Source organism: Neoarius graeffei, chromosome 6, assembly GCF_027579695.1.
Source record: "Neoarius graeffei isolate fNeoGra1 chromosome 6, fNeoGra1.pri, whole genome shotgun sequence".
NCBI lineage: Eukaryota > Metazoa > Chordata > Actinopteri > Siluriformes > Ariidae > Neoarius > Neoarius graeffei.
Window position 1 is genome coordinate 34,497,398 of NC_083574.1, and position 15,591 is coordinate 34,512,988.

Genomic DNA, 15,591 nt, shown 5'->3' on the forward strand with positions numbered 1-15,591 from the left:
CAAGGTGTCCTTAACGTGTTGGAAATATGAAAAATTCCTCACTAGTTTGTGTTGCATATCATATTAGCTACGGTCTGCATACGGCTGAGCTGCACACCACATTATCATCTGTAAGCGCTGCCACAGATGCAATAAAATAGAAGTAGGAATGCACATTCCCCTCACATTTAACTCAATATTTCTAAGATTTACTTACCAGAGGTTTTGACCCAACTTGGGCACAGTTGTCTCTATGCAAGTCTCTGGAGTTGGAGCCCCCTGCTGGCCACTCTCATTAGTAGCGCTGGCTATACTTGCCTCATCATCTCTCTCTACATCTAGAGAAAGGAAAATGAAAGATCAAGGTGCTGAATTCACTTAAAATTAATTTTATATGCTTACGAGTACCTTTATTAAGAATGAGAAAAGGCTTGTGGAACACAGACAGGATCACGAACACAAACCTGAGATTTCATTAAGTTTTGATGCCTTAAACCAGGGGTCATCAAACTACGGCCTGCGGGCCGACTCCGGCCCGCCACCCCCCTTTGACCGGCCCCCCAGCCCCTCTGCCCTCCACCACTTGAACCGGCCCTATGAGGCAATACCCAAAAGTGGTCATGGCCTCTTTTTTTTAAATTGCTTTTTGGCAAATAACATGTCTGCATCTTGCATTTTGTTGATTTTATCAATTAAAATTGATATTTAGTTATAAAATGAACTATTCATATTTTCCGAATTTATCATATGCTCGCGATCAAGCAGTGACAGGCAGTGCACGCGCAGAGAACTGTCAGTGTTCAGGACAGCAAAATGGCTAGCGGTAAGCGAAAAGTTGACAGAGAGTGCAGAGTTTTTAAAGAACAGTGGACCACCGATTATTTTTTTCGTTCAGTGTAAGGACCGTGCAGTTTGTCTTGTATGTAAAGAAAGTGTGCCGGTTTTCAAAGAATATAATCTGCGTCGTCACTATGAAACCCGCCACAAAGAGTATGCTAGTTTGCGAGGGCAAACAAGAGAAGACAGGATTCAGAGGATGAAATGCAGACTGGTTGCACAACAGAATGTATTCCTTCACCAAACCCAGATCAACCAGGCTGCTGTCCGAGCTAGCTAGAAGGTAGCTCACCTACTAGCTACCCATGGAAAGCCGTTTACTGATGGGGACTTTGTTAAAGTATGCATGCTTGCTGTGGCCGAGGAGGTGTGTCCCGACAAGAAGGATGCGCTCAACGCAGCGAGTCTCTCCGCACCTACTATGACCAGGCGAACCGAAGATTTGGGGGACAACGTGTATGACCAGCTGAATGAGAAAGCGTCAGAATTCGAGTTTTTTGCTTTGGCCATGGATGAGAGCAATGACGTGCAGGACACAGCACAACTGCTGTGATCTATTGCTCATATTATAATTTCACTTTTTTTTTTAAATGTATTTATTTTATAGGTCTATTTATTTGACCTTTATTAAGTGCTGCACACAATTATTATTAATATTATTAATAATATCAACAGGCCTACCTACAATTTATAATTTTCCACTCACCTTTGCCAGTGTCAATCACCTCAACTAGGCAGATGTTTCTTACCTTGACAGCTTTGATGTTATTTTTATTAGAAAATAAATAAATGGAATATCTGTGGTATTTCAAATTAAAACAAAGTGTGAAGACTCGATTACTACTTTTGCAAACCACTAGTAAAGATAAACAAATATGTGCCAGGAATCAAGTGTTGATATAGTAGTGGGGATATAGTAGTGGGGGTATAGTAGTGGGGGTATAGTAGTGGGGGTGGCTGTGCCAGGCTAGTAATCTCTACTACACAATGAGGCCTGCTGGTGGTCATATTTGTCTGGGTCATACTATTCTATGTTATATAGCTGACCCGACCCCGGCCCCCCATCACAGTCAGGGACGACAATGTGGCCCTCAGAGGGGGGAAGAAAAAAAAAAAAAAAGAAAAAAAAAAAAGGTGTGTTTCTGGTAACCCGACCGATCGAGAATTTCCGCATCGAAATTGCCGACAGTAAAGTTATTACAATATTTTAGTGTAAGCGGCGTTAGTTTGTCAATTTTTTGTTTCAACGCATTCAAGTTGTGAAAGAAACGATAAAAAGTAAAATGTTTCGCCACTTCTATCAGCCCTCCTGCATAAACATGGAAGCGCACTTGTATACTGAAGGAGGAAGGGAAAACTGAGCCGAGCCACCATTTTGAATCCTCATTCACAGCTGTAATGCAAATCGCTTCCTCTTCAGTATACAAGTGCACTTCCATGGCAGGGAAAAACACTACATTTTGCCACCTATGTAGTCCCCTATTTATACAAATAGGAGTCATTCAGGATTCAGCCATGTTTTTGCTCGGTGTTTTTGCTCGACCCAAGTTCTACAGTAGGCTAGGCGAGGCCGTCTGCTTTTAATGGAAGTAGCCTAGGACGTCATTTCTTGGTGATTTTCATGTAATAACGTGAAAAATCATGAAATAACGTGATAATTTCGTATCATGAAATTACGTGTTATTATACGTGGTATAAAGGATTCTGTGCCAAAATACTATTTTGTAAGATGTTTACTTGTGTTAATTTTTTCGAAGAAAAGAGGAAAAAAAACAAAAAAAAACAACCTTTCCTACCTACCGACCTTATTTTAGTATTTCATGTTACCTGAAACACTTTTTTTTTTTGCCTAATTAACCCTGAAACAAGTAAAGAGTCGTGTTCTCCTCAGGGATTTCAAATAGCGTCTTGGTAAACTGTCATTTTGAAATAGTATTTTGCTTCTAGAAATAGCATCAAAATCCCCCCTATATGTTTCATAAATACATTCAGTCGGTAAACAGGAAGTCAATGTGCGACAGACCTGAAAACAGTATACACGGTATAGAACCTCAAGCTGAAGCTCAGTACCAAATATCAAGCAGTTGTGATTTGGAGATGCCGAGAAAAGTGTTATGAAAATTTTGTAAAGCCTGAATGTATTTATGAAACATGTATTTGCATGTTTCGTAAATACATTCAGTCGGTAAACAGGAAGTCGATGGGGGACAGACCTGGAAACGGTATAGAACCCCAAGCTGAAGTTTGGTACCAAGTGGCTATGATTTGTGGTTGCTGAGAAAAAGGGCATTTCGGACAGACGGAGATCAGAGGTAAAACAGTATACACCCCCCCCAGAGCAGGGGTGTAAAAACCTTTAATTATCTTCTTAGAACTTGGCACTCACCCTCTGTCTCCTCCTCTTCCTCCTCTTCTTCCTCTTCCACCTGTGTCTGCTCAGGTGGAAGACTGAAATTGTAATCGATGCTCTCATGCACCCAGCCTTTTTCTATGTAAAGCCCAGGAACGACATCAGAGAACAGCCAATACCTACACACACACACCCCAATTACATTATAGCCTTGTCATGTTTTTGATCCAAAGCAGAAACCAGCCATTTCACTAGTGACAGGGCAGGAGAGTCTCTGCTACATCACAGCTACTATAGGGATAGAAAGGAATGAAAAATATGGAATTTCTTGGTTGATTTGAGTTTTGCATGTATAAAACAAACTAATTGGATTGGTGGCGTTGAAAAGGTGTGTGCTTTAGACCAACTATAACTCAGATGAACATTTGTTGCTGTAATTGTTATCCAAGATAAAGCCTTTCATAATACTGACACATTTTCAGCATCACAGAATAAGAACAGAATATTGTAAATAAATACAACGAAATTAAATACAATCCTTGGTGCAAAAAAAAAAGTGCATCTTTAAAAAAAAAAAAACCTAGGAAAAATACAAAGAAACTCATAAATAATTTAAAAAGGTTATTTAAAAACAGCAGTCATCACTCACAAACATTCACATCCTATGGTGTGGAGGGCATTGCACGATCCCATATTGTATTATTGAATGTACAGGTTTGCTTTAGGGCGGCATGGTGGTGTAGTGGTTAGCGCTGTCGCCTCACAGCAAGAAGGTCCGGGTTTGAGCCCCGTGGCCGGCGAGGGCCTTTCTGTGTGGAGTTTGCATGTTCTCCCCGTGTCCGCGTGGGTTTCCTCCGGGTGCTCCGGTTTCCCCCACAGTCCAAAGACATGCAGGTTAGGTTAACTGGTGACTCTAAATTGACCGTAGGTGTGAATGCGAGTGTGAATGGTTGTCTGTGTCTATGTGTCAGCCCTGTGATGACCTGGCGACTTGTCCAGGGTGTACCCCGCCTTTCACCCGTAGTCAGCTGGGATAGGCTCCAGCTTGCCTGCGACCCTGTAGAACAGGATAAAGCGGCTACAGATAATGAGATGAGAGGTTTGCTTTATTTAATGCCCTTATGGCACTGGCATAGAAACTCTTCCATTTTGCAAATGTGTGCATTTGTGGAAAATGAGCAAGTTGTCTGTCATAACTACTGGTCCAAATTTGGAATTACAGCCAACCGCAACTAAAAAAAAAAAAAGTCCCCATTTATCTGCAAACAAAGCCACCAATAAAATCATGCAACACTCAGGACAAGATTTTAACAAAGAATATTCATGTTTCTTCTAGGTTTCAGGTTCCTGTAGGCTTAATAAAATCACAACTTATGATTAAAAAGAAGGAAATGTTTTAATTTGAAAATATTCATGTTTGCGACACAAATAACCATCATCAATTTCGTTCTTTCGTGTGAAGCTTTAAACCCTGGCCCCCATGCTTTAAGAACAGGGATAGACTATGCTTTGGTGGTTTGTTTTTAGATAAGGATTGTGTGTGTGTACCGGTTGTGGTTGCGGTCAGTGCCGAGTGGCACTCTCCTCATCACCAGCTTGGCCTTAGTGAGGCCCTCGTGGAACGCACGCTCTACTGCAGCCCTCTGTTTCCTGATCCGCTCCTCCTCCATGCGTTCTACATCAATACAGAAGAACAGTACCGTGAATACAGTAGCAATGAGTATACAGCAGGATTTTCTCAAGGACAATCTTCTTATATCAAAGAATGTGTTTACGTGCACAATGACTCCTAACTCAAAGAAATATTTCTAAAGCTAAATCAGATGACTGGTTCAAGCTAGGGATGTTAACCGATGACCGTTTGACCGGTGGTTGACCGAATCAACGTTAACCGGTTAATTTTTTTTTGGTTGTCGATGGAAAAAAAAAAAAAAAAATCGTTTTGAAGCTGCTGATTTTGGAGCGGAGAACCTGGAATTCTGTGTTTGTAAACGCATGCCATGCGGTGTAAGGACAACAGCTGACAAATCAGAAACACCCATTCAGTCATGTCCCGCCCCAGTTAAAGACAGCTGACAAATCAGAAACACCCATTCAGTCATGTCCCGCCCTCCCGCCCCAGTTAAAGACAGCTGACAAATCAGAAGCACCCATTCAGTCATGTCCCGCCCCAGTTGAACACAGCTGCCACCAGTGTTGCCAGATTGGGCGGTTTCCCGCCCATTTGGGCGGTTTTAAGTGGATTTTGGCGGGTTTTGAACATATTTTGGGCTGGAAAACGTCAGCAATATCTGGCAACATTGGCTGCCACTCGGCAAAAGAAAAGTGTAGACACAGGCTTTTTAGCTTACAAATTACTATTCTGTTTTTTTTTTTTTTAATTATTATTAGAAGGCACATCGAGTTTAGTCCTGCCTTAGCCAGTGCATTCTGAAAGTATGTTTCGGTCTGTAGCCAACAATGCATGTTATTGCAGATCACATCTCTCCACACAAACTAAAGGCGCAGATGCCGACTTTTTCACGGCTTTTTCATGGACTGTAACGGCATTTGCTTATGTAGTAATTTTAATACAGAATTTACTCTGATGAAATTATTCAGACACTCCAACGCGCCCCCCCCCAAAAAAAAATCGGATCTGCACGAGCCGTGAAAAAGGCGCGCTGTTTGCATCCCTGTTTAAACTCATAGGTTAACCGACTTTAACCGGCTAATGAGGCTCGGTGGTCGGTTAAGATTTTTTTTAGTTTTCGCCATCCCTAGTTCAAGCTTGTCCGAGTTACAACCACAATCTTGCTCTTTAACTGTTAGTTTTTGAACTTGTAAACACACACATCGTTGCCTTTGTTATTTTTTCCCCTTTCTTCCATCCTCCTGTTATCTACTAGTGTATATTCTTGCTTTGTGTTTACCTTTTTTCTGACGTTCAAGCTCCTCCTTCTCCTGTTTGGCCTGTATGGCCAACATCCTGCGGCTTTTCACCGTGCTGATCATGTCTTCTGGCTCCGCCTTGACTTTGGGTACGTCCTCCTTGCCATTTGTCTCCTTCTTCTTCTCTTTTTTACCAGGCACGTCCTGGGTCTTGGACTCCATCTGTTCCTTACGCTTTTGCTTTTCAGCCCGAAGGCGCACATTGGCCTCCTTGAGTGTGGCAATGCGTTCCTTCCAGAGCTCTGAAGAGCGCTGATGTGCCGATTCCACGTGGTCCTCAACGGAGTAGGTCATAAGGATGCGATGGCACAGAGCCACCAACAGACTCACCTTCTCCGCCGGTGCTAGCTCAAACACCTCGGTTGTCTCGAGCCGTTCCAGGAGCTCGGCACTCAAGACGTCGTCGTAGCAGCCGCCGCCATGCCAGTCGTCAGAGTCGCGGGCGCTCTCGCTGCCCTGCACGTCAGTTGGGCGTAGGCACAGGCGAGCCAGCTCTGATGCAGAGTGCATTGTCAAGGGGATTTCAGAAAGAGCCATGTCCAGCTCACTATAGGCCTCAGCCAGCTCATCCTGCAGCAGGGTCTGTAGCAGCACAACCAGCACACGATTCAGGTACAGAAAGCCTCCCTTGTCGCCTGCCAGTGCCTCCATAAGTGACTGCGCTGTGATTGGGTACTGCTTGTCAGGCAACAGCAGATCAGCGTAGCAGCTGAGGAAGTCCGCAACCATGGCGGTGTCACCAAACAGAGCGTTGGGCAGGCCCTCGGGCATGTCCACCAGCCGGAATGTGGGCAGGCTCTTGCCTGTGAGCTCCTGGTCCTCGAAACGTCGCTGCTGCTCACGCCTCAGCTGCAATTCCTTCTCGCGTCGCTCCTTTGCCTTCTCCCGTAGCTTCTCTTTCAACTCCTCCCGCTTCTTTCGCATTGCTTCCTGTCGCTCCTCCTCACTCATGAGAGCCCAGCGCCGCTTCTCCTCCAGCCGCTCCCAGCGCTTCTGTACCATCTCCTTCAGTTCGTCAGGGAGGCGCCCGCGGTCCTCTGCCGATAAGGTTTTTGCTGCCCTGCTCACCAACGACGATAGTGTGCTCTTCTTGTCCTCTTTGCCCTTGTTTTCTTTATAAAACCGTAGCAGATGAAGAGCCATAGGAGGCAGAGGTTTACCCAGCTTTGGGGTCCCAGGCCCGGTACTCCGTGCTCTCTTTTTAGGACTGCCTGCAGCAGTGGGACTCTTCGCTAGATCTAGCAGGGTCATTTGTTTCATTCTGGGCTTCTTAGAGGTCTTTTCGTCTTTTTTTGAGGCTCTCTGGTTGTTGGGTGTTTTGGTTCCACTGCTCTTGTGATTCTTCTTGGTGTCAGAAGGTTTCTTGTTCTCGGATTTCTTGAGTGTTCCTGAATTCTTTACCTTCAGTGGAGAGCCATTCAAGTTCTTCACCTGAAAGTACACAATAAAAAACAAAAATACACAGACGTGGTGTTGGGTATCGTTTGCTTTTTATAGATTCCGCTCATCAATTCTGGATTTCAACATGGTAAAAATAAAGAGGTCAAATCCTGAGATAGCAAAAATATTCTTTGAAGTGTCAACTGAACATTTACACTGTTGTGGGGTTAGTCATGCAAGCGAGCTTGTATCTAAAACGCTTCACAGACAGCTGAATACATCCTTGAAGATATGCATCCTCTGCTTGAAATAATAAAGGATTATCACATTAAGGAACTAAAAGCAAACTTTTTTTTTTTTTTTAAATATATGGGTACCCGGCTTCATGGCATTTTAGATTCAGTTCTAATTTGGAACAGAGCTTCAGTTGCCAGCCTGACACAAAGGAAGAATACATATGTTATTTACCAGCTGGGAGGTCCGTATGGTGAAATACTGTGACCGAGGTTTTGAAAGTACTGAGCAAGGCCCTCTGGGCCAAGGTCAGTATTCAAGGCTGGTAAAGAATATATTTATTTTTTCTTTACCAAATTCTAACAGAAAACGAGAGCGCCCGAAAGGGAAAACCGAGGCGAGCCACCATTTTGAATCATTCACAGCTGTAATGCAAATGGCTTCCTCCTCGGTATACAAGTGCACTTCCATGGCAGGGGAAAGAAAGGAAAAAAAAAAAAAAAAAACTACATTTTGCTGCCTATGTAGTTCCCTATTTATACAAAACTGAGTCATTCAGGATTCAGCCATGTTTTTGCTCAACCAAAGTTATACAGTATTATAGCCTTTATATTGCAGAAATAAAGCCGTTTGGTGAAATTCTGAAGAGATTGTACTGGTTTAAAGTTTTTACCTAACGTAATATGTATTAGGATAACATGGTCCAAAATGGGCCTCATTAACAATGAGATCAAACTGGGGCGTCGTGGCTCAGGTGGATAAGGCGCCATACCATAAATCCGGGGACCCGGGTTCGATTCCGGCCCGAGGTCATTTCCCGATCCCTCCCTGTCTCTCTCTCCCGCACATATCCTGTCTCTACACTGTCCTATCCAATAATAAAAGGTGAAAAAAGCCCAAAAAATAAAAATATAAATAAATAAAAATGGAGATCAAACTGTTAGCAAGTTAGAGGTTTTTAGTTTTCTCCTGAAATGTTTTCTTTTATTTCTTCTTCCTCAGGGTAGTAAAACTCGGTTTCGCTGTGAACACTGTCATTAATGCTATTTTGAATCCTCATTCACGGCTGTAATGCAAATGGCTTCCTCCTCGGTATACAAGTGCACTTCCATGGCAGGAAAAAAAACTACATTTTGCCGCCTATGTAGTCCCCTATTTATACAAATAGGAGTCATTCAGGATTCAGCCATGTTTTTGCTCGATGTTAGCAGATTACAGGTTTTAGCTTTCTCCTGAAATGTTTTATTTCATTTCTTCTTCCTCAGGGTAGTAAAACTCGTTTTCGCTGTGAACACTGTCATTATCACTATCCATGCTGTAAAATTAATGCTATTCTCCTGAGAAATGCTGGCAAAAATTTACAAGATTTTTGATAATCTTATAAATAAATCTTACAAAAAAAAGATAAAATGTTGACAAAAAATGCTACCATGTTTGTCGTTGTTGTGAACGAGCGAGTCGCCAGAGGTCGGTAACTGGGGCCCGTATCGTAGGATACGGACCCGCTCGCCAGCCAATCAGAGCACAGAATTTGGACCACGAAAAAAATAAAAATGTACTTATTTTCAGTCACTACTTCATCCTGGCCAGGACTACAGTGGATCTGGAACACTAACTGCAAGACACGCTCTGGAAAAATACACCGGCACCACACACAAATACCTGGGGCAATTTAGAATCACCAATCTAAAGGAGCAGGGTTCTTTACATAGTGCAAGGGAACGAAAACAGATTAATTAGCCATGCTTTGCTTATATTAAAAGGCAAAGTAGGGTTTTATTGCACATTCTGTCACACACTGTACAGCTTGGCTATTTATTTAACCCATTGCACATACTGTATTTCTCCTTTTCACACATTCATGTCATGACTTCATCATGTGACCCATTTTTGCACATTTCGGGACATACTGGACAGCTTGGACTTCAAAACAATCCATGCACATACTCAAAGGAGATACGCAGAGCCATGGCCTCACTTTCGTTTATAAATGCCTTGAGACCTCAAGAATGGCACAGGAATAGTTTTAAGCGTTAACTATAAATCTAATATAGTAGTTTTTACGATTAAAGTGATTTATATAGGTAGCTGTCTGAGTGAATGACGTCGACGTCTGTAACGTCACAACAGGAAGTCTATCGGTCTCATCGCCATTTCCGCTATACTAAAACACAGCTGACTGCAACTCTGATCCTACATTTTGAACTAATTTATCGCCATGCCACGTAGATGTGTCGCTGGCAGGTACAGCAACACAACAGAAGGTGGATTTACATTACATTCATGGCCCGAGAATGTTCAAACTAAAGATTTGGACACGTTTTGCGAGAAGTTCACGGGCACATTAGGCGCCTACAAAGTGGTCTCTCCTCTGCTCTGCACATTTTACTGAAGACTCTTACGAGACCTCTGATCTGTTGAGGAGCGTTGGCTATAAACCTGTATTGAAAGAGTGTGCAGGATCAACAATTAAAGAAAACTACAAGAAAAGGAAAGTATTTATTTTTTTAAAAAGGAAAGAGAGTTCAGTTGCACCAGTTCTCCTGGCGCGTGAGTCGAGGGTTGTTGCTAAAACCCGGAACGCAACGTATCGCTCGGGCAGTGACCTCCCCACAGTTGTTGCTAAAACTGGTGACGTCCCGTCCTGGGTTTTAGTAATTGCCTGAGCCGAGCAGTAACAGCGGAGTACTCAGTATGAAGAAAATGGAGAACGAGTGGAGCAGCTGTCCGATTTCTCCGCTAGATATGCTCGCCTCAGCAGCAACATCTCGCCCTTACATGGAAGTGAAGGGACGGAGAACTGAACGAACAACTGAAAGTCAGATCGTTTCAAAACAATCTGCCACAAGGTCGGCCTTCAAGAAGCGAGAACGCAGACGGGTAAGACGCAACTCTCATTTGGATACAAAAGTTACCGGCTTGAGATTTCATTTGCTTCAGAATGTGATTGCCTCAGTTCATCTGATTATTTAATTAGCCTTTTACACAATCAGTGAAAATGCATGCATGTACATGTCTGTTGCATAAGTTACAACACCTATCCTGTTTTAATGAGAGTCAACCCACAATCAATGAAGTCAAATCAGTCTTAGTTGAACAAGTGGGTAACGGTATTTCTTACTTTTACCATAAGTTTTTATTTATATGACTTTGGTCTATAGCTGTAAAAGGCCTCGGCCTTAAAACCGGTTACCGCTGTGACGTCACGCACTCCGGGCTGGCTGGCTCAGCGGGGCAGCTCGAATGCCAACTTTGCGGTCGATTTTAACTCTCGAAAATATATATTTTTTTATTCCCATTTATGCAGCATACAAGAGTCAAGGATGGAGATACTATCCACTCAAATTTATTTAAAAATAAAGGTTCTGCGTATCTCCTTTAAACATGTCTACTTATCCAGGGATGAGAATGAAAAATATTTTAAAAGTCTGAAAAAACCAGGGCACATGGGGCTAATGATTTTTGGCTTTTTTTTTTTTTACCCCAAAACCATTAATTTTATCAGCAAAAATTTGCAATTTGGAAATAAATTCCCCTTCTTGGTGGACTCCCAGGTGAAAATGATTAATATGGTACAAGAGACTTGTTTTTAATCAATTCACATTTGATGATTTCAAAAAAAAAAAAAATCAATGCACCTTTTAATATAAACGAGCTCTACAGTATTACATTTCTGCATTTTAGCTATTCATGTCTTTGAATACTCTAATCCTTTAAAATGAAGTGCAAACCAGGAAAAAGTTCTATCATATAATTCTCTTAAGCTTTCTTCTGATGTTATCATGGTAGCAGGAGGTCTTGCATATTAAGCAGGCAACATTCAACATCACTTATCACTTCCCTTTCGACTGTTGTGTGTACTAACTAGGTTTTATCTGGACAGGATGTTGTGTAATGTAACAGATACCATATGGTCAATTTGAAGATCGAGATGGTGATTTTGAATTAAAGAACAGGTATGTACAATGGGCATTACATATTGGAAATTTTTTTTAAATCAAAAACTATAAGTTCATCTCAGCCTACAGTTTGGGCAGACGCTCCCGCGCGGCACATACCAGCAATTCCATCCCCCTATGAAATGAGCAATAAGTAGGAGAGTTATACACGGTATCATACTTAAAATTTCATCAACTGAAAACTCCGGTCCTCGAGAAAAGAGATAAAAGCCCGCCCACACTGAAAGCTGATTGGCTTATTTTGCTGAGTAACCCAATCAAGATGCTCTTTGTCTGGCATGCGCTACATGAACAGGCACACAGGCAGTGTTGCCAGATTGGGTGGTTTTAAGTGCATTTTGAACATATTTTGGGCTGGAAAACGTCAGCAGTATCTGGCAACACTGCACACAGTCTCCCTCGCGCACCCTCTCGCGCGCGCACATTCTAAGATGCGTGATGCAGACCTTAATGTTGCGCGCGCGAGCACGCTCTTGCTCGCTTCTATCAATATGCAGGAGACTCCCGGAACTTCCGGGAGACTTGGGATGTCTGCGTTATAAGGTGACCACAGATCGTTAATCATCCCCCCCCCCAAAAAAAAACTCAACGGATTTACATCAATCTCAAAAACGATCATTTTGGTCTGAAAAAGCCAGAAATCCGCCAATCAGCGGAAAATTCTCATCCCTGCTTATCAAATTTGTATACATTACTCCATTTTTTATTCTAACTACTTTTGTTTATTTAAAAATTCTTCTCTCTTAACTGTTCAAGCACCAATCACTAAAGCAAATTTGTTGCATGCAAGAACAGACCTGGCAATAAACTTGATTCTGATGCAAGTCACTTTAGGGCTGGATGATATCAAATAAGAAAAGAATATTAACTCCTGAGATATCACAGGTTTTGTAATGCTCATCAATTCCATCTTTACCCATTTTTTTTAAGCAGCCGACGAGCCACTAAAACGTTTTACATTTTCGTACTATTGTTGTGTTTCTTTCTTTTCCTCTATAATTTGTGGCTTTCATTTTTTGGGGTCAGAAAACATGCTGCTTGCGTGCTAGTGCACTTCATCTAGGCCTCATGAACAGGAGTGCCATTCATAAACAGTCTACCTGCATGTTTGCCCAGAGAGTTGGGCTCAGAGGCATGTTTTGCGAATCTTGCTTTTTCTTCCGCTTTTTCTCCTTCTCTCCTTTTTCATTTACACCATTTGCGTCCACCCCTGACTCGGAGCCCTGAAGCTTGAGCTTCTTGTTGAGTTTTCCTTCCGATGAGCTGAGGCTCTTTCTCTTCGATGAGGGATTTTCTGCTAAGAACTGTATACATAAAATGCATCCGTTATTAAAGAAGCATAATTACTATCGGAAATTCATGCACCTTCAGGCTCAGTTAAAACCCAGAATTACTGACTGCAGGCGTGAAATAGAAGCACCTGAATTAACCCTAACCACTTGGCTGAAGTCAGTATTTATACACTACCTTATGTGGATCTAAAAGAAAGTCACTGAATTTGCTGGGTAGGTTGAATTTTTTGACCAGTTCGTCCTCTACCACCCAGGGGGCGCTCTCTCCCGTGCCAAGCCTGAGAGCGTAATGTCTGATGAAGTAGCGCATGATCTCTTTATTGGGAGGTCGCTCTGTTCTGAAGAGGCTGTCAGCAGGGACGTCACTGATAACCTTATCCTCATCGAGGAGCTTCACATCATATTTGTGGGGCAGAAACTTAGGCATGACCCATTTCTTCTTCTCCTCCTTCATAGTGGTGGGGAGTTTCCTGGGGGATCGACGTGCACGATCACCTATTAAAACAAAAATGTAAAGAAAAAAAAAAAAAAGATTCAAATTAGAGTTTCAGATTACAGTAAGAACATGTTCTGTTTCACACACAAAAACAGCTAAAAAGATAAACTAGTTACTTACAAAGACTCTCTCGTCGATTGTTCTCCTCTTCTTTGGGCTGCTCCTTCTTTTGGTTTTCCTGGCTGGCATTCTCCTTGTCACTGGAGGGAGAGTCACAAGCACCTTCCATCTTCTTCTGAGTCTGGTCCTCCTGAACCTTTTCCAAAGGATGAATTTTCACCACCTTCACTCGCAAACTTTTATCCTTTCCAACCTGACAGCGCAAGATATAAAAGCATGAGATAAGCAAGTTCGGAAAGTTATTTCATAAGTCACAAGATTATCTTCAGTTTATTTAAATAAATAAAAAACAAAACCTCTTACCAGGAAGTCACACTCCTCATCTACAGCATATTTAGTGAGGATCTCCACCCAGGATAGATCTACTAGTTTGTCCAGAGACACTGTGTTATGATGTACAATTTCCAAAACTGGCTTCTCAAACCACACAGGGTATTCCTCCTGCAGCCTGGAAAAGCGCAAATATACCTTTCAAAAGCAAATATCCGACCACAATGCAAATGACTGCGGCATGATACGAAAATCGCAAGAACTACATTTTACTACAGAATGCAAATGTATTTAACAAAATTTATTTTCAAATGACTTCAAGCAATAAATGTGTTAAAGACAAAACTAAAAAGCAAGACAAAAGATAGAACAACTTTCACTTTCATGCAACTTTTAATAAACTTTCACACCAGCAGAAGGCGTTATGGGGGTGGGACGCTACTGTAGACACACAAAGGCGGTCACAGGCTCCTGCTTGCGCAGCTCTGTGCACGCACGCGTAGCCATCATACATTGTGTGGAAGGGATTCCCCCTCCCATTACACAAAAATGACTCCGAGACTGGAAAAGTATTCACCCACCATAGAAAGTATAGAATAACAAGAATCTGGTAGTAGATGTCCATTCATTCTTCATTTGCACATGACGACAGCCAATTATCCATGAGGCTTTGAACAGGAAGCAGGCCATGTTGGAGGAGATAGACAAACTCACACGGTGCACATTTACTATAGAAGATATGTGCGAGAGGTTATGCTCAAGAATTCCTTTTGTTTTTTTGCCATGACGACTCTTTGTGCTGTAATTGGATGCAGGCACAACTCCGTCTGAGACAATGGGACTTAAGTTCTTTAGAATTCCAGCAATTATAAACAATCAAGGAGAGAGGGGGGAAAGAAAAAAAAAAAAAAACACACACCACAAGAGGGTTGTCCACCGAGCACAGACGTCACTGGCTGATCAACATAAACCAGGCTGATCTAAGTGAGGAGAAAGCAAAAACCGCACGAGTCTGCAGTGAAGATTTTATCAATGGTAAATGCTACGAGCTACAGTAATTAACGAAAGTTCGCAATATATAAAAAATATCAGCTCGTTCAATAGCCTGGTAGTGCAGACACTCGCTGCTGTCAGACGTGACAAAGCTGTGGTCCGACAATCAAAGCCTTCTACGATTATTTTATTTTAAAAAGAGCCGTATGGAATTTTTGATGACGCTGCTTTTATTTTCCTTTTCCTTTCCATTACGGAAACCAGCTGATCGACAATTTTACAGATCCAACACAAAATATGGGCCACAACAAAATCAAAGATGGTACTAAAGCGGTAGCTTGAAATGCTAGGCTTATAGAGCGAAGAAAGAAACGCAAAATTATTGAAGAATCTTCCCAAACGATCACAGTCAATCAAATAAGATTCACGTCCAATCCATAATCTCAAATAATGCAGCCTCCTCACCCGGCGAGTGCTCTTTTATAACTAAATATTTTATATAGTGTGTTCGATGTCTTTTTGAAGCAGTCAAAATGATTGTTTTTAAAATAGATTTGAGAAATGACTACCAGCTTCTAAAGTTAACTCCTCTTTACCTTCCAGTCTGTACTCTTACCACTGTGTATATTCTCCAACATGGCAGCGGTCAATTTGGTCACATGGTTGCAAATGAAGAATTCAGTTTTTAACCATGCTTACATACGGAAGCTTCGACACGCTCAGGAAACCAACATACCTGACAGGTAGCTA

General features: G+C 42.1%; 1 protein-coding gene across 3 annotated transcripts in view; it reads right to left on the minus strand.

The window, feature by feature from the left end:
* Positions 1 to 15,591, minus strand: part of baz1b (bromodomain adjacent to zinc finger domain, 1B) — a 32,734-nt gene that overhangs the window by 12,978 nt on the left and 4,165 nt on the right. For 2 of the 3 annotated variants that reach the window (XM_060923592.1, XM_060923591.1), the window contains exons 3-10: positions 13,882 to 14,026; positions 13,579 to 13,771; positions 13,138 to 13,457; positions 12,771 to 12,974; positions 6,079 to 7,528; positions 4,715 to 4,841; positions 3,203 to 3,345; positions 197 to 317 (exon numbers count right to left, since the gene is read on the minus strand). In XM_060923592.1, the coding sequence (XP_060779575.1) occupies positions 197 to 317; positions 3,203 to 3,345; positions 4,715 to 4,841; positions 6,079 to 7,528; positions 12,771 to 12,974; positions 13,138 to 13,457; positions 13,579 to 13,771; positions 13,882 to 14,026 (2,703 nt within the window). The remainder of the gene's footprint in view (positions 1 to 196; positions 318 to 3,202; positions 3,346 to 4,714; positions 4,842 to 6,078; positions 7,529 to 12,770; positions 12,975 to 13,137; positions 13,458 to 13,578; positions 13,772 to 13,881; positions 14,027 to 15,591) is intronic. The other variant, XM_060923593.1, reaches the window with a different exon arrangement.